This window comes from Pavona decussata, unplaced genomic scaffold (assembly GCF_977016875.1).
Source record: "Pavona decussata unplaced genomic scaffold, jaPavDecu1.1 SCAFFOLD_6, whole genome shotgun sequence".
NCBI classification, from domain to species: domain Eukaryota; kingdom Metazoa; phylum Cnidaria; class Anthozoa; order Scleractinia; family Agariciidae; genus Pavona; species Pavona decussata.
Genome location: NW_028145430.1, coordinates 1,671,619 through 1,697,348, shown reverse-complemented (window position 1 = coordinate 1,697,348; position 25,730 = coordinate 1,671,619). Strand labels below are relative to the sequence as shown.

Genomic DNA, 25,730 nt, shown 5'->3' with positions numbered 1-25,730 from the left:
CTGTTCACAAACTTACGAGAAATTGAAAAAAAAAAAAAAAATGAATAAACAAATATCTATCCAGAAAAGGAGGGGTCACTGACAGCCCTATATGTGATTAGATATCTTAGTATGCTCGCGCACTCGTGCATCACATAGATTGACATATATATTGCGACATGAATAGCATACGTAGTATGGATGGTTGAGCCTTTTCAAAATATTGTGGCACAATAAAAACCCAAGTAGGGGCTCAATGGGTGCACCCATACTCGCTAATATTCAAAGGTGAGTTTTTCCGATCGCTTGTACCTTTGTTGATTAAATATTTTCATTGGCAGATATAAATGAGTGTGACAGCAATCCCTGTGTGAACAACGGAATTTGCAATGACAGAGTCAATGGGTTTAACTGCAGCTGTTCCCCTGGATTTACTGGAAGCAGATGCGAGATAGGTAATCAGCAATTATATGTTATCAGCCGGAGATAATTTGAACGCGCTCTCACGTTTAATTGCCTTGGATTATTTTTCTCATTAGATATAAACGAATGTGGAAGCAGCCCCTGTTTAAATAACGGAACGTGCAATGATGGAGTCAATGAGTTCAACTGCAGCTGTCCACCCGGATTTACTGGGGATCTGTGCGAAACAGGTTGGGAATAGTTAAATTTCATTTCCTCGTGCATCACTTAAGAGAAATTGAAAAAAAAAAAATGAATAAACAAATATATATCTATCCAGAAAAGGAGGGGTCACCGACAGCCCTATATGTGATTAGATATCTTAGTAGCGGACCTCCGCGTGCCGGAGGCGCGCGCACGGAGCCCCATTGATAAGATATTTTGGTAAGCCCATGTATGCGAAAAATTTTGGTTATGACGTCACTGTCCGTCCGGCGTACGTACGTCCGCCCCTCTATGCAAGCCATCGTGAAATGTCACACTCAACCTCTGCGGCAACCTGCGTTTTTTTCGGCGGGAAGTGGGATGGCTTACTTCTTTTAGAAAACAAACGAGAATTTTGAAGATCACTGATTTCTTGTATTCGTTGAATATATTGTAAAACTACATATGTCGAAAAAGCAGGCGACTAATACGCAAATTTAAACCCCGAGAGCGATGAACAAACAGGCGAAATGTCAGTTGAAAACAACCATGTGGTGAGCTGGGTGAGTAAGCAACTCGCAAGTCGCATAGAAATTAAATGCATCTTTGCAGGCAACTGTCGGTAATTTTCCATATTTAACATACTTCAAATTATACGCAAATACTTGAATCGTTGACATACGACAAATATTCGTGGATAAATTAATTTTGAACATTCACAGAGCTATTCACAGAGTTATGTTTTGTGTTGGACTTGTGTAATTTAATCGCAGGGCCAATTGTAAACACGCAGTAAACGTTTAAATATTTCGGACCACAACCAAACATTATTTTTCCTGTATCCTCCGTTTGCTAACGTTTACTAGGAGACTATAATTATTTCTGTAAGAGAAATATTCACAGAGTTATTTAATTGTTATAAAAATTTTGTGTTGGGCTTCTTTAATTCATTCGCAATTCACAGCGCATAAGTTTGTAAACACGCTCTAATTTTAAGCGCGCACTAAAATATTTCGGACCACAACCAAACACTATTTTTTCCTGTATTTTCCGTTTGCTAACGTTTACTTAGAGACTAGAATTATTTCTGTAGGAGAAATATTCACAGAGTTATGAATTGTTTTGAACATTTTGTGCTGGGCTTCTTTAATTCATTCGCAATTCACAGCGCATAAGTTTTTTAAACACGCTCTAATTTTAAGCGCTCACTGAAATATTTCGGACCACAACCAAACAATATTTTTTCCTGTATTCTCCGTTTGTTAACGTTTACTTGAAGACTAGAAATATTTCTGTAGGAGAAATATTCACAGAGTTATGAATTGTTTTGAACATTTTGTGTTGGGCTTCTCTAATTCATTCGCCATTCGCAGCGCATAAGTTTTATAAACACTCTCTAATTTTAAATTAAAGCGCTCACTGAAATATTTCGGGCCACGACCAAACATTATTTTCCTGTATTTTCCGTTTGATAACTTTTACTAAGAGACTAGAATTATTTCTGAAAGAGAAATATTCACAGAGTTATGAATTGTTTTGAACATTTTGTGTTGGGCTTCTCTATTTATTCATTAGCCATTCGCAGCGCACAAGTTTTGTAAACACGCTCTAATTTTAAATTAATGCGCTCACTGAAATATTTCAGGCCACAACCAAACATTATTTTTCCTGTATTCTCCTTTTGTTAACGTTTACTTAGAGACTTACAATTATTTCTGTAAGAAAAATATTCACAGAGTTATGAATTGTTTTGAACATTTTGTGCTGGACTTGTGTAATTCGTTCGCAATTCACAGCGCATAAAGTTTTGTAAACACGCTTTAATTTTAAGCGCTCACTGAAATATTTTGGGCCACAACCAAGCATTATTTTTCCTGTATTCTTTTCTTAAATTTTAGTTAGAAACTAGAATTATTTCTTTAGGAGGAATATTCCTAGAGTCATTAATTGTTTTGAACATTTTGTGCTCATCATTCGCAGTGCATATTTGTAAACAGTACTACGCACTAATTTTAAAGTAAACTATCAAATATTTCGAACCATAACCAAACATTATTTTTCCTTTATTTCTTTTCTTGTAACGTTTATTATGAGACTATAAATATTTCTGTACGAAACATATTTACAAAGTAATAAATTTTGAAACAAATGTTTTATTTTTATCCGAGCGACCAAATTGCACGCGTGGAAACATTACCTGGTAGCCAAATTTTCTTTATTGTACGCATTTCAAACTTTACACAAATACATTAATAGTTTCCACAGGAGAAATATTTTAGTGTTTTATGCTCTCGAACGTTATCGGAATTCAGCAATTTGTAACGTTATTACGTTCATACAATAAGCAGAGTAGCATGTATATAAATGCTATTAAAAAGGAATTGTGGAGCTCCGCTTTTAGGCTAGGCTAAATTTATATATATTATGCTCGCGCACTCGTGCATTACGTAGATTGACATATATATTGCGACATGAATAACAAACGTAGTATGGATGGTTGAGCCTTTTCAAAATATTGTGGAACAGTAAAAACCCAAGTAGGGGCTCAATGGGTGCACCCATACTCGCTAATATTCAAAGGTGGGCTTTTCCGATTGCTTGTACCTTTGCTGATTAAATATTTTCATTGGCAGATATAAATGAGTGTGACAGCAATCCCTGTGTGAACAACGGAATTTGCAACGACAGAGTCAATGGGTTTAACTGCAGCTGTTCCCCTGGATTTACTGGAAGCAGATGCGAGATAGGTAATCGGCAATTATATGTTATCAGCTGGAGATACTTTTAACGCGCTCTCATGTTTAATTGCCTTGGATTATTTTTCTCATTAGATATAAACGAATGTGGAAGCAGCCCCTGTTTAAATAACGGAACGTGCAATGATGGAGTCAATGAGTTCAACTGCAGCTGTCCACCCGGATTTACTGGGGATCTGTGCGAAACAGGTTGGCAATAGTTACATTTCATTTCCTTTCAATTAAATCACAAGAAGGGTGAGGCTAAGGCGGTGGGTGTAAAACATAGAGTCACTGTGGCTTGCTCTTCCTTCGTACAAATGCGCAAGCTCTGAACACAAGAGCACGTATGAGGCATGCACTCGAAAACGACGGCACTTCGTGCCCCACCGAATGATTTCCTTTTACCGCCAAAAAAAATTGAAAAGGAAACTAAATAGCAACTGCACATTTAAGTCTACAACGCAGTATGCTCTTCCAGTATCTCTCTACACTTTGCGCGCAAGTGTACCTCCAGAATTAGACTCTATGGCCACTCTAACTACGTGAATTACGTAAAACACTTTTCAAGCGTAAACTGCATGAATTGCTCTTAAATGTTTTGGCGACTGAGGAGGTGTATGTTGATTTAAACGCTGTTACTCGTATCAATCTTATGTCACTACTTAGTTAGTTTGCATTTAACTTTCTAAATAATAATTAGTCATTTAGGTGATTTATTTATTCATTTATTTTTCTATTTAATTCTTTTTCTCTTTGTTTAATGAATCTATTTTGTGTTGTTAATTTTATTTTCCTTTTGAGCATGTAAACAACTATCAATGCTACCCACCTCGAATAGCCCTTGCTAATTGTGGGTAAACAAAATTGTAAAAAGTGTCTTCTCTTATAATAAATTGTTGTTGTTGTTGTCTGGGACGCTAAATGCATCTTCCCGGTTTACATACATGCATGTATAGTACCATCACCACACTTTCTTGGGCTTTGATATACATGTATAATCTGTAGTTATTTTTTGTCTTGCAGATATAGACGAGTGTGGCCGCAATCCTTGTGTGAATAATGGGACGTGCATCGATGGAGTCAATGGATTCACTTGCAATTGCACCCGCGAATTTGATGGTGATCGCTGTGAAATAGGTTGGGAAAATATTGCATTTTTGTGTCAGTCAACTCCAGCTTCCCTTATCAGACTACCTAATCAGATCAGTTCTAATACCAATAATTGACCCAGTTTTGGGACATTTTGTCTACACGATGCGTACCAATGATGAATTCATTGCGGTGCTGCACTATCCCATCGCTATTTTGGATTCCGTTTTGAGCGCTCTGCTTGCCAAATATTAGCTTGCGCGCAATACATTTATACAGAAACCCGTTTATAGGCCAGTTTTGAATCTCCATTGAAAACTGCTATTCAGGAATGGTAGACATACCGTATTTAGCCGCAAGAAACTACAGAAATATCTTCACGACAGAATTCTTCACTGTTAAATGGGGAGTCTGCAAGCGATCTGATTGATTGTCAAAAACGCGATGGATCCAAAAATCTGAACTGGAAAATCTCCGCCGTCCTTCCGACCACCCTCCATAACTTTGCAATCAAAAAAGCTATGACAATGACACTTGGAGGAGAAATAGTAAGTCCAAAGATGTTTCCATTGAAGTTTGCAACGACAATTGATGACGTCATGAGACGTTATAATTACATCATTATTGTCAAATAGCTGTCATCTTTTATCCGCCACTTTGGATTTGTGGATTTTCCCAAACTTCAGGAAAGCGCCGAAATTGAACAAAGAGTAATCAAAACCAATAAAGGAACACTGCTATGGGCAAAAAATATAAAAGTTACATAAACAAAAGTTTTTATTCTTCACTTTAAAAAGGGATTTTCCGTTTTCTGAAAAGGACGTAAGTTAGTTGTTTTTCTCCTTCAGATTTGTCCATTAACTCAATCAATTTAACTGCTTTCCTTGTGCACGCCGTTGGAAATGACCCAAAGTGGCTTTTGTGTTACCGCGCCTCCATACACGGTTGGGCAGCCAGTACCTTTCACAGCAGTTGCGATGGAAAACGACACACCGTTACAATCATCAGAAATGGTCCGTACGTGTTCGGAGGGTACACGGACATTCCCTGGGACGGTAATTTTAAAATCCTCTATTGTTTATCTGAGTGACAATACTACAAACACATATGTTGTAGCTTTCAGAACCCCCCCCCCCCCCTACCTCGCCTCTTTTACAACCCTCATTCCAGCAGGTTTTTCTAAGTGTACAATCTTATTGACCACAATCTTCGTTGTTTTATTAGCCCTGTTTACAACCGTGTCACAATGGAATCATACTTTGTCCAATGAAACCGACCAAATTTCCAGTGCCAGCGTCGATGTCTCTTTCTGCGGAATGGTGGGGGCTGTTTTAGTGTTGATAATTACAAGGACTTTTACAGCTTTTAGAGGAACAATTTATTAGCTGGAAATCTTAACCCAATTATATTAGCTCAGACCGATTAAAAGTTTCGGACAGTGAAAAGTGCCGTATTATTAAATCCACAAAGACGTGATTTTGTGGAATGACACCAGGCTGACTTGATGAGAATGATGTATTATTCTGTGAGTGACAAAGGCAAACTCGGATAAAAGGATCTCCGAGTGCTTCTATCAGAACTCGATGTTTCGGGGATTCTTTCAATTAAGACGAACAATTGTGAATACCGGAGTGTGACTCTAGCAAAACCAGTATCTCTCAGTGGTACTGCAAATTGGCAGTGTCGTCAAAACAACGTTGTAAGAGGGAACTTAATGTGTTTAATTGTTGGTGAGATAAGTCCCTAGCTTACAGTGTTTAAACCAGAGGACAGGGACTTTACCCATGAAAAATTTACATGACGGGAAAAGAATAATATTGAATTCTTGGGCAAAATAAAAGGGAACCTTGCTGATAATGGTCCTTACTGTTAGATTTTTTGGCGAAACTAGGTTATTCCTCTGGTGGGTGAATCCCATGGGACTAAGAGGAATGCGCTCCTTCATGCCAAGGTTGACTCAGGGCAAACAGGGAAGCAAAATCAGGGTTTCTATTGGAATCCGATGGCAACTAATTTCTGTACAAATTTCTTGTGGAGGTTTTCAGACTAAGAGAGCTAAAGTAATTTTAAAAATATGATTTCCGTACACTTGACAATCCCGTTTTTAAGTTTCGATCCATTCACCTGCCAAGTCGGCGGAAAACGTTACAAACTAGCATAATTATTATCAAAAATTTTAAAGGTGATTACTTTGCCCATTAACTATTGTGCACATAATTAAAACGTTTCTTCATTTGTTTTTGGTCAAACTTTATACAATACAATAATTTAATTTTTGGGTCTGCGTGCTGCGTATTTAGCTTTGCCGCTGATTAGGAACCGCTTAACAATAATGCCAACAACGAGAAAAAGGCCAAGAAAGATTAGAACATTTGTTCCGTATACTTTCTTCTCAAAACGAAAACAAAAGCGACCTTAAGTTATCTTGTAATTCATGCATGTCTCTTTCTTTGTACTCCATCTTCTTTAGGGTCCAGTGGGTATAGCTCCACAAGCAATGCGTTCATCTTCTCACTCTGCAACAAAGAAGGACTAGCACCTTTCCAAAGTATGGTGGTAAGCCCAAAACACGCAATTCACAGGAATTTAAGCCATGGGCCACAATTTGGTGACGACATCGTCATTTCTGATAATGCGAACACAAACGAAAATTCGCGCGCAGGGTTTGCCGGCTACTACCAAGTTCCAAAAGGACTAACAGACAAGTACACGATTCTGGCTGGAACTGAATACTTCTCGCCTGATGATTGGGAGGTTTTTTACCGCCAATGATTTCTCTTTTACCTGGATTGTATTGAAAACGTATTGCAAGCGAATGCCGCCTTACCAGGCTTAAATTAATCTTTAATTTAATGTAATATAATTAATGAAAGACCATTAACAAGCTAATCAGTCAATGAACGGTCAGCATACACACGAAAGGGTGGAAACAGCAGCTGTTCTCCAACAACAAATAAAAGGTAAATTTGAAAATTAAGAAATAAAGGCAGGGATAAAGAGAAAACAGAGAAACAAAGAATGAAAGGAACAAAGAGAGAGTTTCCTATTTACGTTTTACCTTTTGAAAATGGTCGATGAAAACATGCAAAAAATAAGCGTGGAGATTGCCCCTCAAGTTAGCCTAAAAACCACTCCGGTTAGCCTAAAGAGCACTCCAGTTAGCCTAAATAGCACTTAGGTTAGCTTAAATAGCTCCCCAGGTAGCTTAACGGTTAGCAGTTTATGTTGGGGTTGTTCATGCCTCGCATGCCTCGCATGTTTTTTTCATGCCTCGCACGTCTGGCTCGCATATTGTAAACACTACTCACGGCCCGAAAACAAAGAACGCGACCAAGAATTTAAAGAATTTGATAAGACGACAGAAAACGTAACTCGTACCAGCCGAGTACAAAAAACGAGACCGAGAACAATAACTCGTGGCCCTAAGTCTTATCTCTCGGCCCATAGCGACCCCAAAAAGAAAAAAGAATTTGATAATGCTACCGAAACCTTAACTCGGTCCGCCTTACGGCTCGAGTAATAACCTTGTGCCATTTAATGTTGAAGCCCCCAGCTAATACGACAAGACCAAAAAGTAGAGTGGGTAGAAACAACTCTTTTGTAATTTGTCTGTAATTTCACGGCTCTCAGTGCCATAGGATAGGAGAAAATACCACAAACATTAATTAATTTTGCCTCTGCGATTGACTGTCTGTAGTCGGGTGAGCCAAAGCCAAAGCTCTGTTTGTAAATTTTTTAATAAATTACCCATATCATCTTGTGATCTTGTCGCGCAGGTAATTCCAGCTTCAAAATGTCCTTAAAATTTTGCACATCACCGACATGTTATGTTAGAAATTAGGTTATGAGTATGCGGTACCTAAACGGTTTACAATAATATATATAAATATTTCCTTTCGAACTTAAACTTAAGAATAAATTAGTTTATAGCCGCGGAACTTGGTTAACAATCGTAATTTTTCAAAGCTGTATATATATAAGCACCAAGTTAATTAACCACTTTGAGAGAAAAATTTTCATTTAATGTAACTGAACTGAAATAAGGATTTTATAAGCTGTGCGCAAGTCAACATAATGTGAGTGAGCCGGCATGGGTAATTATGTTGCAAAAATGATAAAGATATCATTCCAGACTGCGATAAACAAGACGATCTACTGCTCTAAAAGTTCGTACAAACCTCCATTTCATGATTGGCCACTCATGTCCGATGCCTAAACAGGTCGACTTTCAAGTGCCGACCGGTTGGCTCAGTTGGTTCAGCATCGGACTACCGTGCGGGAGATCGTGGATTCAAACCCCGGCCGGACCAACACTCTGGGTCTTTAAATAACTGAGGAGAAAGTGCTGCCTTTGTAATGACATCTGCAAATGGTTAGACTTTCTAGTCTTCACGGATTAGGACGATAAACCGTAGGCCCCGTCTCACAACACTTCACAATGTTCATAACCCTGTGGGACGTTAAAGAACCCACACACTAATCGCAAAGAGTAGGGCACGGAGATCCCGGTGTGCTGGTCTGGTCTTTGTGCTATTTTATGATTTCATGGGTTGGGTGGGTTGGATGAGGTCGCTAATGGACATATGCCGATGTCCGATCTCACCCTTGCACTGAAGTAATGTAAACCGCATTTGAAAATGTAAATAGAAAATGCGGTATATAAATACCATTACCAAGTGTAGGCCAAAATAGCTTTCACACGGATGCAGTCTATGATGTGTCAGATGTCAGTTTCGGGGATGGATACGAGATGAAATAATCATGGCGGAAAGCGATTTTTTAAATTTCCTATCATGCAGGTGGGATACACAGGAAAGCATTTTTTCCTTACGGGAAAGAATCGCAGCCTCATCGGTGTAAAAATCCTGTATGGTACGGGTCGATCGCCGGGACGGGATCAAATTAAAGGCAGGAAGTGGAATAAGAAAATCTTAAAACTTGCATTGGAGGGAGGCGTGGAAGCTTTTGGTTAAACGCTTTGGTTTCTAGTTTTTCGTAGATTTGTATTGAGCCTAATTTCAGTGATGCTCGAGAGCAACATCTAAAACGAAAGCTCGAACGTGTGAACCAGCCACATAGAAGTTGGTTTCTACCAGCTTAGGTTACTTACGTGATTAGTTGGCTTTCTAATGTGTCAAGAAAGAGACTACTGAGAGTAACTGATTGTTTTGTGGTCTGCAAACGTGTGAACCAACCACATATTAGAAGTTGGTTTCCACCAGCTTAGGTTTCTCATGTGATTAGTTGGCTTCACTAAGCGTGTCAAAAAAGAGCATAGAAGTTGATAGTTTGTTTCATGGTCGACGTTTTTTTGTTTGGTCGATGTTCTGTGTCACTTTTTCTATTTAATCTTTCCACTTCCAAGCTTAAAAGTACTAAGATTTTTAAAGCAAAACAGGCAAAAACTGCATACCGAAAGAGCAGCTTTGTATTAGATCACTTAAATAGCAGCGTACAAATGTGTAATTGAATGGAAAAACTGTAACATTATTGATCATAAACATTACATGAATTTAACCTCTTTATTAGACTGCATGCAATACCGAAAGGGCAGCTTTCTGTAACATTATTGATTGTAAAAAGTATTCAACTTTATTAGACTGAATGCAATGCTGAAAGGGCAGCTTACTGTAACATTATCCATCACAAACAGTATTTAAATTTATTAGACTGCATGCAATACTGAAAGGGCAGCTTTCTGTAACATTATTGGTTATAAACAGTATTTAACTTTATTAGACTGCATGCCATACTGAAAGGGCAGCTTTCTGTAACATTATTGATTATAAACAGTATTTAACTTTATTAGACTGGATGCAGTATTGAAAGGCAACCTCTGTAACATTTATTGATCATAAACAGTATTTAATTTTATTAGACTGCATGCCATACTGAAAGGGTAGCTTTCTGTTTTATTGATTATGAACAGTATTTAACTTCATTAGACTGCATGCAATACTGATAGGGCAGGTTTATATACGATCACTTGAATAACAGCGTACAAACGTTAAGCAGTTAATGCATTTGAATGAAGCCACTGTAACATTATTGATTATAAACAGTATTTAAATTTATTAGACTACTGTTATCGTGGTGAGTAATTTGATTTGTGTTAAAAAGAATAAATTTCTCTTTTAATCCGTTAAGTCAAGTATGCGTGTGTTTGTTTGTGAATGATCGAGTTTCGGAGAATTTATCAGTAAATCGCGATTGTGGGTGTTGCTAGCCGCACGAGAAGAGACCTTTATTCATCGCTCTTTTCTCATCAGGATTTTTTATCATGCTCGGACAAGAGATGTCAACTCGGTAGCCCGCCAGTAATCTGATTGCAACTTTGCAAAGCTATAAAAGGTTGTCTTCCGCGTTGCCAACTTCCGAACTTGGATTTTGAATCCATAGATCAATTTCCTCTTTCTTAGGGCACACTCCGAGTTGTGTCTTAAGGCTGGTTTCCATATGATCGCAGATCGCAGATCGCAGATCGTAATAAGGTCTGCGATCGTCTGCGATCATATGGAAACCACTTCTGCGATCGTCTGCGATCCTGCGATCGTGATCGCAGACGATCGCAGAAGATAGAACCATGTTGTATCTAAAGGCTGGTTTCCATATGATCGCGGATCGCTGATCGCAGGATCGCAGACGATCGCAGACCTTATTGCGATCTGCGATCCGCGATCATATGGAAACCAGCCTTTAATCATCTTAGGTATAGAAGAGCGAAGGGCGAAGCATGCGAGCGCACATGGAAATAGCAACCCGCGTGAGTTTTGCGTGCTCTACTGACTTCTGAGGAAAGTGACAAGTGACAACTCGTAGTCACTCCAGGTAAAAAGAATTTCATATCATTCTGGTTTCTTTCGAGGAAGGGTTCAGAAGTCATGACAAATCGCGATTTTATGGATTTGACATTCAAGTATAGATGATACTGTTATGTATTAACCACTCTTAGCGCTATTTTACTCCTGAGTTGGAGTAAAGGAAGCGTTTTAGTCAAGAAACGTGAAGGGAATCACCATGTTTAGCAAGTCTGTGAAGGCTGTTTTCTCAGTTTTCTTTTCTGTTTTTTAATTTTCTTTTTAATTTGGTTTGGGTATGACGTCACTACCGTCCGACCGACAGTTCGTACGTTCTTTCATGTAATCCAACGTGAAATGAGACACTGAAAACCCTGTACTGCAGCCCGGGATTTTTTCGGCGGGAAAAGGGATGGCCAACTTCTTTCAGAAAAACATACGAGAATTTGAAACAAACTAATTGTTGTATTCGTTGAATATTTCGAGAAACGACATATATAGAGAAAGCAGGCGACTAATAAGGAAATTTGAAACCCGATCGCAACTGAGAGGGCGAACAACACGCGAAATTTAAATTGAAAACAAACATGTGGTGAGTAAACAAGTCGCAAGTCGCCTAGAAATTAAATGCAATTTTGGAGACAATTGGCAATAATTTTCCATATTAACATATTTCAAATTACACACAAATACTTAAGTCGCTGCCGTACGACAAATATTCGTAGATAAATTAATTGTGAACATTCACAGAGCTATTCACAGTTATGAATTGTCTTGAACATTTTGTGTTGGACTTAATTTGTATTACAAATTCATTCCCAGCGCATATTTGTAAACACGCGGTAAACGCTTAAATATTTCGGACCACAACCAAGCATTATTTTTCTTGTATTCTCCTTTTGTTAACATTTACTTAGAGAGTAGAATTATTTCTGTGGGAGAAATATTCACAGAGTTTTATATTTACAACTCAGTCAATATTGCTCCTACTGAAATCTAAATAAACGTCAAGAAAAGGAGAATCACGGGGAAATCACTCTTGGTTGCTTGGCACATATCTTTAAGTGTGTTTACAACTGAACGAGGGCCGTGCGGTGCAAACGAAACTGCCCTGAAACAAAATGTTCCAAAATTAGTTTCTCTACGAATATTTGTTCTAGCGAAACGATTGAAGTATATTTGTAAAGCTTGAAACACGTAAAATAAGGAAAAATTATGGATTGTTGCTCGGAAACGCATTAGACTAGTAAACGGCTAGAAAGTTGCCTAAATTGGTAGGAGTTGCGTTCAAGTTAACAAAGAAAGAAAAATTACCCGTCGCATGGTTTGCTCATGTTGTCCACACAACCTTAAATTAGGTCATTTCACGTTGTTGTTTTGCGGAGGACGGCAAAGAAATGTACCAAAAAATGCACGTGCGGAGCGGTTGTTTTTGTTCAAATGTTGTTGCTGCCGTCGACGTCGTTGGTTAACAGGGTTGTCTCGAAATCCTTGATTCCGCCATCACTAAATTTCAACTTAAACTTAAGGAGGCCCTGTATATAAATTGGGAAAAGCCCAATTTAAATCAACAAGTTCATCATGTCAACCTAGCACTTACGCTTTAGGCTTTTTTTTTTCTTTCCAACACTTTGTTACTCACTCAAAATGTTCTCTATTTTTGTCACTTATTAATTATGCATGTTTCGCTTAGTTGTTATATAGTCCTAACGGTTTTTCAAATTTTCTGTAACTGACGATGATGTTTGTAACATCGAAACATGTCTTACAAATTAAAAAATGTCGTAATCTTCTTAAAAATTACGACTTTTTTTCTGATGTCTCGACCGTTTGGTTCCCAGACATATTTGGCTCTCGGATAAAAATGTTCGAAAAGTCATAACTCAGTTAATACTGCTCCTACTAAAATAATTCTGGCCCTTGAAAATAATTTCTCTGCGAATATTGACCCTATCGGTAAGAATTTTTGTAGTTTTAGCTTCTTTGCTTTGATCATTTTTTATCAATTTAAAGTTTTCAACCCCATCGATGATTTCTTTGTAGTTTCAGCTTTTACTTTGAATTGCTGTTTTTATCAGTTTGTAATTTTGTCTTATATATTGTATTTTTTTATCCTTTTGTATATTTAATCTTTATAGGACCTTTCTGAAAACCAGGTAACGTGATGGAAGCTTCCTAATAAAAGATTATTATCTTATTGGTGGTATTGAAACGTTTAAAGTAGCTGTGTAAAGCTTGAAACACGATTGTTGTCTAGAAGAAAGCATTTTCGTTTACAAATGATTTGTCATAATCAACGGCCGTCGAATTACACGTCATGATAATATTTTTGGTGTAATAGCTAGTTTGAGGGGCTGGGGGGAAAATGTTTGGAAATTCAAAACTGTGTCAATTCTGCTCTTATAGTAATAATTATTGTCTCTAAATAAATGCTAAGAAAAGGAAAATACAGAAAAATACTCTTTGGTGTTTGGTAGAATTATTTCAGAGCTTTGAAACTTGTGTGTGTTTACAAACACATGAGAGCCGTGCGGTGCGGCAACGAAACAACTTTTTCAAAAATTAACTTCTCGAATATTGCTGGTATCGAATGCGATTACAGTGTCTATGTAGAGCTATTTTAGAGTTCAGAAAGTTAGCATAACTGATCACGAACGGGTGATATAGGCAAATGTGAGGCTTCTTTAAACTTACTTTTCCGGCAGGCCTGTTCTAACTTGCTATCCGTCGCTCTTTTTGACGTTGAACTTTGGTTAATCGTCTCCGCTTTTCTGTTTTCTCTCTTTTTCCCTTCTTTGCACATTTGTCAACATATCCAACGAATACATATAAATTAACTTTGCATTTTGTGTTTTTTAGGATTTCTGTTGTAAACACATCTCGCCATGCAACTTCCCGCCAAACAAACACGGGCCAATAGCATTGTGGGATTGCGTACGGACAGACGGTCGGACGGACAAAAGTGACGTCATAACCAAACCAAAATTTTTCGCATTCATGGGTTTCCCAAATTTTCTTAGCTATGGGGCTCCGCGCGCGGAGCTCCGCTATTAATTACAAACTCACAATATGACCAGCTTCCAATTGGCTTGATAGCTCAGTTGATAGAGCAATGCACCGGTATCGCAGAGGTCATGGGTTCGAATCCCGTTGTACCCTGCATTTTTTAAGGCTTTCTTTTCGCAACTGCGCGCGAGCATCTTTCCTATTTGGACACAACGTTGATTTCAAGATTCGTTTCACACACAGGTCATTTTAAGAAGAACATCTGCACAGCCACTAAGTCACTTTTGAGCTTACGGTGTCTTTTAGGGATTGAGTAAGCTTGAACCACGCCAACATTGGTCTTCCTTAGGTCTTTAACTAAAATTGTCCAAGGAGCATTCCCGTACCATTCAGATTGGAGTCACCCCCCCCCCCCCCCTCCCGATTAGAGTATTCGTTGCTGTCAGTTTCCGTATAAGTAGATTACTCATTGTGGCCACGACGGAGAATGAAAATATATGCGCGAGACTCCTCATCGATCGTTCCTTCTAGTTTAATGATGGGATGCACACAAGAACAGATAGTTGAACAAGAAAAACAACGACATATAAATACCATTACTTCCCTTTACAAATACTCCTCCTCCCAAAATTGAACAAATTCTCACAATATTAATTTGATGGCCCTGGTGCAAACGAATTTAGCTGGATAGTGTAAATACACGCATATTACCACTAAGCTACTAGTGAAGGAAGGAGGCTCAAAATCTGAAAGCACTTTATAAAACAAGAAGATTATTTTACACCTTTTCTCTGAGATGGACTTGGACTGACAAAACAGTGAGTAAGATATGCTGATTGCAATCAAAAGGCTGGCACAGGGCATAATGGCTAATTTAATTAGGACGATAGCACAACAAGTCATAACAGGTCTTCTCAGGGTCAGGGCTACAAAAAGACACTAAAAGAGAGCAAACAGCACCACGACGTTTTTGCGTTGTGTGGTCCTTTGCATTCAAACGTTTCGTTAACATGCGGAAAGCCTTGGATTTTCAATGCACCAGTTATTGTACAATCTCGTGATTTTTTGAATAAGTTGTTGACAGTACGTAAATTTGAAGTACTTCCGTCGAATTTTTTTTTTTTTTTTTGTTTAATTTTTTAGCCAATATTTCCTTGAGCGCCTGTTTATACGATAACTGTGAGCCAAGCCACGTCCGCCGCATCTTGTATCATGGCACACCCTGCGACACATGTGCCATCTGCGCCGCGAATGCCTCAGACCACTCAAGCCTCACGATTTTGCCGTAACAGTCACGGTTTTCAGTTCAGTCTCACGGTCTCACGACTAGGCACAAAAATCTCACGACAAACAGTCACAAGCTGAAAGGATACAATTTCCTTCTATAATTTCAATTTTGGCTTGCATAGGCGATTTCTTGTGCCAGTTCTGTGCAAATCAATCCATAGTTAGTAAACAACCCTAAGTTCATCCGTCTGTTCGTTTGGAAACACAGTTCATAACCATATATGGAAGACATGTGCCAAATTAGGTTTTCATTACCAGTCTCTCGCATTTTGGTCGTTCGCGTTTTCAAAATAGCGGAAATTGCTGATGAACCTGATTAGCTCCTGTATTTACTTGGTTTTCAGTTTTGCCGATCAATCAAATCAAATCTCTAGATTTTTTTACCCCAGTCTAAAGATTTTCGGTGTTTTGAGGTTGAGAGGTCTAATGTCTTAAAGCTTTCTTTAGTCTTTGAAGACCTCCCCCCTTCACATGTGCTTCACTTCTTCCCGTTTGAAATCACCTGCCGTCCAAACTTCTAGCAATAATCTACGGTTGCGGTTCTCGCAGCCATGCGAACGCGAGCGAGCAAAAAATTCGAAACACTTTATGGCGAGACAATTTCAATTTTGGTCCTTTCTAGTTTGTTCTCAACAGAATAAATGGACCTATCTTGTATCCGGATCGAGAAAATTTAAACTACAGCAATTTCCAAATAATAAGTTGTTTATCTTAAGGCAGTTTCTCTATATTCCAGTTTAGGCTTTTAATAGTGTTTTGTTGGGCGTTCTCCAGGAGACTGTGATACGATCTCTTTATAATCATGCAAATAAGTAAGAGACAAATTATAAACACATTAAGTTCAATTTGGTCCTTTCCAGTTTATTCTCGAGGAAATGGATTTTTGTTACATCCGATCCGGATCCCCCATCATAAATTGTATGTGTTAACGCGGTTTCTCTCTTCCAATTTAGGTTTTAACAGTATTAACACTTTCATTTGGCGAGCCCCAGAAGACTGTAATACTATCTCTTATGCAGCTAAGGCTGAAGTATCCCCGACCACAAATTATAAACACATTCAATTCAATTTGCCCTTTTTGGCTCCTCAGTGTCCAGTTTATTCTCGATGAAAATGACTTTTCTTGCATTCGGATCGAGAAAATTTAAACTGCAACACTTTCCGCATCATAAGACGTTTATCTTAACGTAGTTCTTTCTTCCATATTTGAATTTCAACAATGTTTCAGTTATGATCTCTTTATGCAGCTGTACGAGGCTGAAATAGCCCATACACAAGTTATAAACACATTAAATTCAATTGGGGTTCTTTCCAGTTTATTTTCGAGTAAATGGATATTTGTTGCATTCGGATCAAGAAAATTTAAAGTACAACACTTCCCGCATCAGAAGCTGTTTACTGTTTACCTTAACGCAGTTTCTCTCTTCCAATTGTAGGCTTTTAACACTTTTTAACAGTTTTGTTGTGCGCGCTTCAGAGGATTGCAAGATCATCTCTTTAAGCAGCTGCCGGCTCAGGTTGAAGTTGCTTACACACAACTTTCTCTCATATTTTTGCTGGCCGACCACCGGTATTTTCGACAGAAAATATGCAAACCAATCCCCCACACCCACCGATCGTAGAAAAAACAACATAGGAACATTTTGATGCCAAGTCCATTTAGAAGGGACCTTGTAATTATTTCAGATGTGTATTAATGTTTAATTTGTTAAAATGTTCGTTCTTTAAATGGAGGGAAAAGAAATGGATTATGACAACTTAAAAATAGTTGAGGCCTTCGAATGAAATCACCTTTGACTATCTGCAGGCTTCCTCTTTTTTGCAAAATTATTGTGTATTTTCCTATTGGCTGTTTCTATCAAAGGCAAAATATATTTGTGGGGCATTTTTGTTTTAAGAAATATTTTTACCCGAGTCTCTTCCCTAGTGCTAAAAAACGAATCGAATTTGTTTCCTTATCAAGTTCATACTGACTATAAACTTTTCGTAGATTAAATAGAGAAATGCTCTTGGATGAAGATTGGTATAATGCCAGATTCTGAGCATTTGTCCCAATGCGGTCGCCTTGCCCCTCCCCCCTCCCCTGTCTTAACACATAACTGACATAACAGCACTAAGAACAGGTAAAAACAGTTTTCAATGCAGTTCCGTATGGTTGCACGCAACAAAGAAATAAAAACGGATAATAGTTTATCCGTGAACATAAAGACAAAATTGTTTTACTCTAATTTCTGATAAGTGGGCGCCTCTTCACATGGATGTGGCATGCAGTATGTCGTTTTATTTCAGAAGACCGAGGCACGCCGCATGTGTCTGAAGCAACTAATTGAACCGCCCGACAATATGACACCTAGGAAGCTAGACCAATCACGTTACAGAAGACCGACGCACGCCGCGTGTGTCTGAAGCAACTAATTGAACTGTCCGACAATGTGAAACCTAGGAAGCTAGACCAATCACGTCACAGTTATGTGATACCCACGAAGATAGATTGCAAATGTATTTAATCATTTTTTATTTTCCGTAAACAACCTCTTAAACTTTTTTAAAAGGTGCAAGGTGCAAGGTGCAAGGTGCAAGCAAAGTCTACAACAGTACTACAGCGTACGAAAAAGACAAGATGAAAAGGAGTGGGGCAGTTCTAGGATTTGATCTTATCTTATAGGTGATATTTGCTGCAGTGCCGTCAGTTTCTAAAGGTAGAACTGTGCAGTACTTTAACTTTTAATTTTATATCTACGGTCTTTTTACAAATATTATGTAACAGAAAAAATTGCTTTATTTATTTACTTCCAAATCACTAAGACCGCTTTTCTTTTTCTCATGTTTCGAAAAGCTTTCAGCAAAGGTTCATCTGGTGACGTGGACTTTGTAAACTTCGAGGTTGACGAATTTTTCTACTTGAACATCAGCAAACTTGGTTCAGAGCTGGTTGAATATGGAGACGAATGTGGATTTGCCTGTTTAGAAATTCCTTCGTGCATTTCCTATAACTTGGCTGCATTCCCTGACACTAACGGACAAAGCTTGTGTGAACTGCTTCCATCGGACAAGTACAACAACTCGGACAAGTTTGCCCCAAACAAGTTTTTTCATCACTTCAGTATTCTGGTAGGTGAAACTAATAATTTATATATTTAGCAGCGTACAATTTTCACCTTTTTCTTGAGATAAAGAAACGTTTTAGGCTTTGGAATAATTTTTATTAGGTACTTACTGCGCTAAAACTCGGCAACCACATATTCACGTTTACGAAAAGGCTCTATAAAACCAACTTTGTTTTTACACCGTTTAAAAAAAAATGGGCATGTCCTTAATAGCAAGGTCCTTAATAACGGGAATTTATTTTATTCAAACCTCTGTAATTTATTTTTGTTGGGAAGTTAGCTGCTGGCCCTATTTTTGGGGTATCCGTAATAGCGAGGTGTCCGCAAGGCGATAGGTTCACTGTAACCTCAAATTGTCATACTTTGGAAAAAAGAAATTGCATAACGTTTGAGCTTGAAATGAAAGTTACTGAAAGATTTTTTTTTTTTTTTCGTTTTACTTTCCATTGAGTTTCAGTTTCTTGCTTATTTCCACCTTACTTTCTTTCCTTTTTAATTAAAAACTGTTTCAATTTATTTATAGTAGATAAATTAACATCGGCCGCGAAGGTGGAACGAAACATGTATATTTTTCATTCGATTAATTTCGATCTTTCGCTTTTTGCTACATCTTCCGATGAACAATTAAAAAGAAATATTACGGTTTCGTGTATCCCCCAAAAATCTAACAACAAAAACTTACTTAACATGAAATGGATTTTCTAAGGTAGGTTAAAGCTGCATAGACAGAAAAAATACCTTGATACGAAGATCCATTGAGTAACCTATTCGTAGTAACGAAATTTAGTGTCACTAAAACATTTTAACCAAAATTAAAAAGAAATATTTGAAAATTTTTAACCTGCACTTAAAATGAATAAAGAACTTCCTTGAATATGGAATTGGCTAAAACATCCAGGGAAAAAATCTCTAAGTTTTGAAAAAAAGTCCTGACTTTATGGTAACAAGATCTGGCTTAAAATTTTTGGGGCAATGAACTTATGATAAAATAAAAAGCTCTCGAGCCTTTTTCTTGCAACAACTCGTACCTCTTTCTATTATTATTTTTATCTTTATTATTATAATTTAACACAGTTGCGTCTAGATAGCTCCTGATTGGGTGTAACCATGGCAACTATTAGCTTACCTCACATAAAACTGAAAACGGTCACCCGCTGTATTCGCTGCTATAAATGTATAAAGTGCTTGAAATTGAACGTAATTTGAATGCATACACATTTTTCGTCAGAAGGATCAGTCGTCCAAAGATTAGTAATTAAAGTGTTCTCCGCGTTTATTAGTTGTTGATGTGGTGTAACCATAGCAACTTATAATTCACTGCACTGAAAAATTAAGGCTAAAAATATCCATCCCATCCCATTGAATTCATAGCTCACAGTTTACGACCAGTTTGGATTCAGCAACGTACTTGAAATTATGAAAATAAGTATTCACTCATGTTTTTTATTGCACATTTTGGTCCTAGCAGAGAATTTTAATAGAAACTTCTTCAATAAATGTCAAATGCCCTGCATATACATGAGTCGTGTTTTTATAGGCAGATCCGGAATAGCTCACTTAAATCAATATAGGTTGAGATTCACCTCCAAGTTAGCTGAACTGACTACTGCCATCTTTTGTTAGTGCAGCAACCATGTTTCATTACTTAAAATTGTTAATCCTGAAAAGGATGTGGGAGGGGAGGGAGGGGGCAGCATCCTTGAAGGCGCTGGAAATCTACCCTGCGACCAGAGTCTCTTCGATCTTCCTAGTCTAGGAAGATCGAAGAGACTCTGCTCGCAGGGTACTGGAAATCCGATCCGTTTTTTCCATCCCCAATCCTAGGGCATATTACTGTTTCACAAATTAATGACCACTCGGAAGGGAAGTAAGTCTTCCATAATGGGAATTGATTAAATTCCATTAAGTGGAAAGCTTCTTTAAAAAAGGACATTCTTTATTCAAAACAAAATATCGAGCTTACCACTAGCCTATAGCTGCTAATAGCTTCATAACAGGAAATCCTCTTATTTACCTTCTAAGAGTTTGAAGTAAATGGTCTCTTTTCCTCTCTTTGTAGTCTCCGTGTAGCAGTGGGCCCTGTAAGAATAACGGTAAATGCGTGACACTGTACGACAAGGTGAAAAGCTATGTCTGTGTTTGCAAGGAAGGATTCAGAAGAAAAAACTGCGAAACAAGTAAGTCACTCTGTCTGCGTTCTGCTGCAATCGAGTTTTAGCCACCTTATTATTGGACGTGAACGACAAAAAATTCCGACTGAGATGGCTACTGTACAGAACAAATTTTAAAATTTCAACGATATACATGTCATCGTCCCATCGTCCCTGTGTCTGTTAGTCTAACAATATTGCAGTGCATTTCTAGAATGCAACTTTCGCTGCCACGTTTAATGAGTGAGTCTATTGAACAAATTCATTCATCTGCTGACGTCGACGTTCGCTAAAGTAATAGTAGTCTTTCAATGTCCGGGTTTTATTTTTAATCCTGAGAGCTGCAAGATGGCGGGATTCAGATGTCGCGTCGGTAGAAGATAGTAAGGAAACTTTTTCACTTTCTACATTGGTTTTTGTTGTTGTTCATTTTTTCACAATCCTCAGAAAAATTGAAAAAAACAAAAACAAAATAAGCATCTATCCAGAAAAGGAGGGGTCACCTACAATTGGAAGCAAGTTAACTACTACTTAAACTTTACGCAACGACTACCAGCCCCTTTATGTAATTAGATGTCTAAATATCCGCGCCCGCTCTTGCATCACGTAGCTTGACAAATATATGACGAAATGAATAACGTGCGTAGTAAGGATGGTAGAGCCTTTTCAAAATATTTTGGCAAAGGAAAAACCCAAGTTGGGGCTCTACGGGTGCAAACACACTCACTGATGTTTGAGTTTTTCCGCTTGCTTGTATCTTTGCTCATTAAAGATTTTCTTTGGCAGATATAAATGAGTGTGACAGCAACAACGGAATTTGCAACGACAGAGTCAATGAGTTTAACTGCAGCTGTTCCCCTGGATTTACTGGAAGCAGATGCGAGATAGGTAATTAGTAATAATATGTTATCAGCCAGAGATGATTTGAACGCGCTCTCATGTTACATTTTCTTGGATTATGTTTCTCCTTAGATATAAACGAATGTGAAAGCAGCCCCTGTTTAAATAACGGAACATGCAATGATGGAGTCAATGAGTTCAACTGCAGCTGTCCACCCGGATTTGCTGGGGATCTGTGCGAAACAGGTTGGCAATAGATACATTTCATTTCATTTTAATTAAATCAGAAGAAGGGTGAGGATAAGGTGGTGGGTGTAAAACATAGAGTCACTGTGGCTCGCTCTACCTTCGCACAAATTCGTGTGATTCTAGTTCTATAGCGAAAGTTCTGAAGCAAGCTCTGAACTCGAGAGCACGTATGAGGCATGCACACGAAAACGACGGCGTCTTCGTGCCCCACCCAAATTTACACTTTGGATGATTTACTTCTCCCGACAAAAAAATTGAAAGGAAACTAAATAGCAACTGCACCGGTTAAGTCTACAACGCAGTATGCTCTTCGAGTATCTCTCTACACTTTCGCGCAAGTGTACCTCCAGAATTAGACTCTACAGCCATTCTGGGACGCTAAATGCATCTTCCCAGTTTACATATAGTACCATCATCGCATTTTCTTGGGCTTTGATATACATTTATAATCTGTAGTTATTTTTGTCTTGCAGATATAGACGAGTGTGACAGCAATCCTTGTGTGAATAATGGGACGTGTATTGATGGAGTCAATGGATTCACTTGCAACTGTTCCCGCGAATTTGGTGGTAATCGCTGTGAAATAGGTTGGGAAAATATTGCATTTTTGTACTAATCAACTCCAGCTTCCCTTGTCAGCCTTCATGTGTGGGTCGTTTGCCTTCATTCTAATATTGATTATTGTCCCGACATTGTCTACTCCATGCGTGCTACAGGATAGAAACTATGCTGAAAATGGCAGAAATTCCAAAATGTTATATCTTTGGATTAAGTTAAATTAATTCAATAATCTCGATGCATGGGATTTTTCAGCTGTAGGCGAACATAGTGCAGGAAAAAATCAGTGAGTGTAGCAACGGGACTAACTGAATTAAGTGCGCTGCCCTATCCCATCCCTATTTTGGATTCCATAGAAACTCCCCTTGTGCTTATTCTTGCATTGACGGTATTAGCAAAAAAAAAGAAAACTAAAATAACCTTCGTCATTTCGTTTGATAACATTGCCGCATTTTACTTTTCCTTGCCTCTCCTGTTCTTCCCATTTTCAATATTCGCTGTTAATTAACTGAGTATTGTTATGCTTTATAATATTTGGTGGAGGAACCTTGGTGAGAAAACTGAACTGTATAGAAAAAGTCGAAGATATCATAACGATATTTTCGGTAAACCTTTCCCAAAAGGGCGTATATTTTTTTCTCCTTCAAATCTGTTTTCAGGTTTGTCCTTTAACTCAACCATATTAACTGCGTTCCTTGCACCTGCCGTTGGAAATGACGCAAAGTGGCTTTTGTGTTACCGTGCCTCCATACACGGTTGGGCAGTCAGTACCTTTCACAACAGGTGCGATGGAAAACGAGACACCGTTACAATCATCAGAAACGGTCCGTACGTGTTCGGAGGGTACACGGACATTCCCTGGGACGGTAATTTTAAAATTCCTCTGTTGTTTATCTGAGTGACAATACTACAAACACATATGTTGTAGCTTTCAGAACTCACCACTCACCCCTCCCCCGTCCCTCTCCCTCGCCTCTTTTACAACCCTCAATCCAGCAGATTCTTCTAAGTGTACAACCTTATTGACCACAATCTTCGTAGTTTCATTGGCCCTGTTTACAGCCTTGTCACAATGGAATCATACTTTATCCAGTGAAACCGAACAACTTTCCATTGCCTTCGTCGCTGTCTCTTTCAGCGATATGGTGGGGCTGTTTTTGTGGTGATAATTACAAGGACTTTACAGCTTTAAAGGAACAGTTTATCAGTTATTAATCTCATTTCAATTAGCTCCGACCGATTAAAACTTGCGCTCACTAAAAAAGTGCCGTATTGTTTTATCAACCTTTGTGGATTTAAAAATCCACAAAGGTTGATTTTGTAGAATGACACCAGGTTGACTTGATGTTTTGCGGATTAATTCTTTCAGTTAAGACGAACAATTGTACATATTGTAGTGTGCTTCTTTAGCAAAACCAGTATCCCTTAGTGGTACAGTGCAAATCCATAGTGCCGTCAAAACAACAATTTAAGATGGAATTATGTGTTAAACTTGGTTTTCACTTGACGTCACCAAATTCTAGAATTCAAATCTGGGAGACCTAGAAAATTTTTACCTTCATTCAAGGAAAGATTACCTAAAAATATGTCTGTTCACAATTTCTTAGCTCGATGTCGTGCTTCCTTTTGAAAATAGAACAGTTTCAATTTTGCGAGTTTCCATCGTGCGTGACATCAGAAGGACGGCCGTGACAGAGCTTTTCCGTATCTTAAAAATGACTCTTCGGGTGATTTTCAGCATTCTAAACAATTTAAGTTTGAGATGCAATATTAATCTAAACATTCGAAAATTTACAAGGGCAAAGAAACCTATTTTCTGGCAAAAGTGAACTCCAGATGTTTTTTCCTATTTCCGGCCGCCATATTTGTGCCCCTCACGGGGACACAAACATGGCGTCTCCATACTAAGCTCTATAAATTTATGTGGAACATTTTGTCGAATAACTCGAGTACGGAATGCCGCACAGACCTAACACTTGGACAGATGCCTTATTTATTTATCCTCTATACCATGTCAATTTCTTGACTTCATTCATGGAATGGTTTCGATTTTTTTTTCAATGGCGTGACAGTGAAAACCGAGAATTAAGATCGTTTAGGGACAAAGCACTGGGACAAGTTCCTTACAGTGTTTACACGAGGGGACAAGGACTTGTCCCACGAACAATTTACATGAAGGGAAAAGAATAACTTAAAACTCTTGGGCAAAATAAAAGGGAACCTTGCTGATAATGGTCCTTACTGATAGATTTTAGGGCAAAACTGGGTTATTCCTCTGGTGTGTGAGTACCAAGGGACTAAGAGGAATGCACTCCTTCATGCGAAGGTTGATTTAGGGCCAACTGGGAAGAAATACAGGGTTTGTATTGGAATCCGAAAGCAAATAATTTCTGTACTAGAAATACGTGACTCGCAAAACCTCGCGAAGCTGGGGCTGGGTGGAAAGCCCTCTTTACTCGTATTATAGCATCGAATGAGGAGATTAAAAGGTTTCTGAACATAGCAACTATTTTGATGAGCATGGTCTTTTCGTAGTTCCACAGGCTAGTTTGCGGTTAAAAATATATTTCTGACGCGATGAAATGTACAACGGCCGTTCAGCGCTGTCGTGTTTGATGAATTTATTTCCCACGGAAAATTATTTTACAGCGGCCACAAAACGTGTAATTTCTTCAATGCAATCTTTCACAAAAAAGATTTCTGGAAGAAAGGGAAAAGATTCTGGAGAGATTGTTCTGTATCCAGTGAATATTGATGAAATTTGATCCGGCACGCAAACTTTCCCGATGTATGCAAATTTTGCTCCAGACGACGCCAGACAACCTAACGTCATTCATACTTTGTTTTTCACCGTTGCTAGGCAATATTGCGGACACCTTCAACGAAATATATAAACATACATACATACATATATATAAATATTTTTTTTGCTCGCATTCGCGCGGCTTAGCTCCGCTCGGACCGGCTCGGGCCGACAAATTTATTAACCTCGCTTCGCGAGGAACAAATTTGTTACGGAGGGTTTCAGTCTAAGAGAGCTAAAGTCATTTTAAGAAATGGTTTCCGTACATTTGAGGAGTAAAAGTATTTTAAAATGTGGACAATCCTGTTTTAAGTTTCGATCCATTCGCGAGTCAAGTCGGCGGGAAACGTTACAGACCAGCATAATTATCAAATATGTCAAAGGTGATAACTTTGACGATTAACTATTGCACAAATAATCATAAAGTTCCTTCATATGTTTTTGGTCAAACTTTATACAATACAAACAGTAAGTTAATTTTAGAGTCTGCGTATTTAGCTTTGCCGCTGATTAGGGACCGC

General features: G+C 38.3%; 2 protein-coding genes across 3 annotated transcripts in view; both read left to right on the top strand.

Moving 5' to 3' along the window:
* LOC146489107 (uncharacterized) overlaps positions 1–25,730 on the top strand; it is a 31,362-nt gene that overhangs the window by 4,948 nt on the left and 684 nt on the right. Inside the window, exons 4-10 of one of the 2 annotated variants that reach the window (XM_085105979.1) lie at positions 321–434; positions 519–632; positions 3,219–3,332; positions 3,417–3,530; positions 4,347–4,460; positions 5,261–5,467; positions 6,883–7,521. In XM_085105979.1, coding sequence (XP_084962105.1) covers positions 321–434; positions 519–632; positions 3,219–3,332; positions 3,417–3,530; positions 4,347–4,460; positions 5,261–5,467; positions 6,883–7,184 — 1,079 coding nt within the window. In that variant the 3' untranslated portion in view covers positions 7,185–7,521. Of the gene's footprint in view, positions 1–320; positions 435–518; positions 633–3,218; positions 3,333–3,416; positions 3,531–4,346; positions 4,461–5,260; positions 5,468–6,882; positions 7,522–25,730 lie in introns of those variants that run through there. The other variant, XM_085105971.1, reaches the window with a different exon arrangement.
* Positions 18,326–23,304, top strand: LOC146489108 (uncharacterized). Its single transcript, XM_085109745.1, has 6 exons — positions 18,326–18,613; positions 20,669–20,786; positions 21,546–21,647; positions 21,732–21,845; positions 22,322–22,435; positions 23,066–23,304. Exons 1-6 carry the CDS (start codon positions 18,326–18,328, stop codon positions 23,302–23,304), a joined length of 975 nt encoding a protein of 324 aa, XP_084965871.1.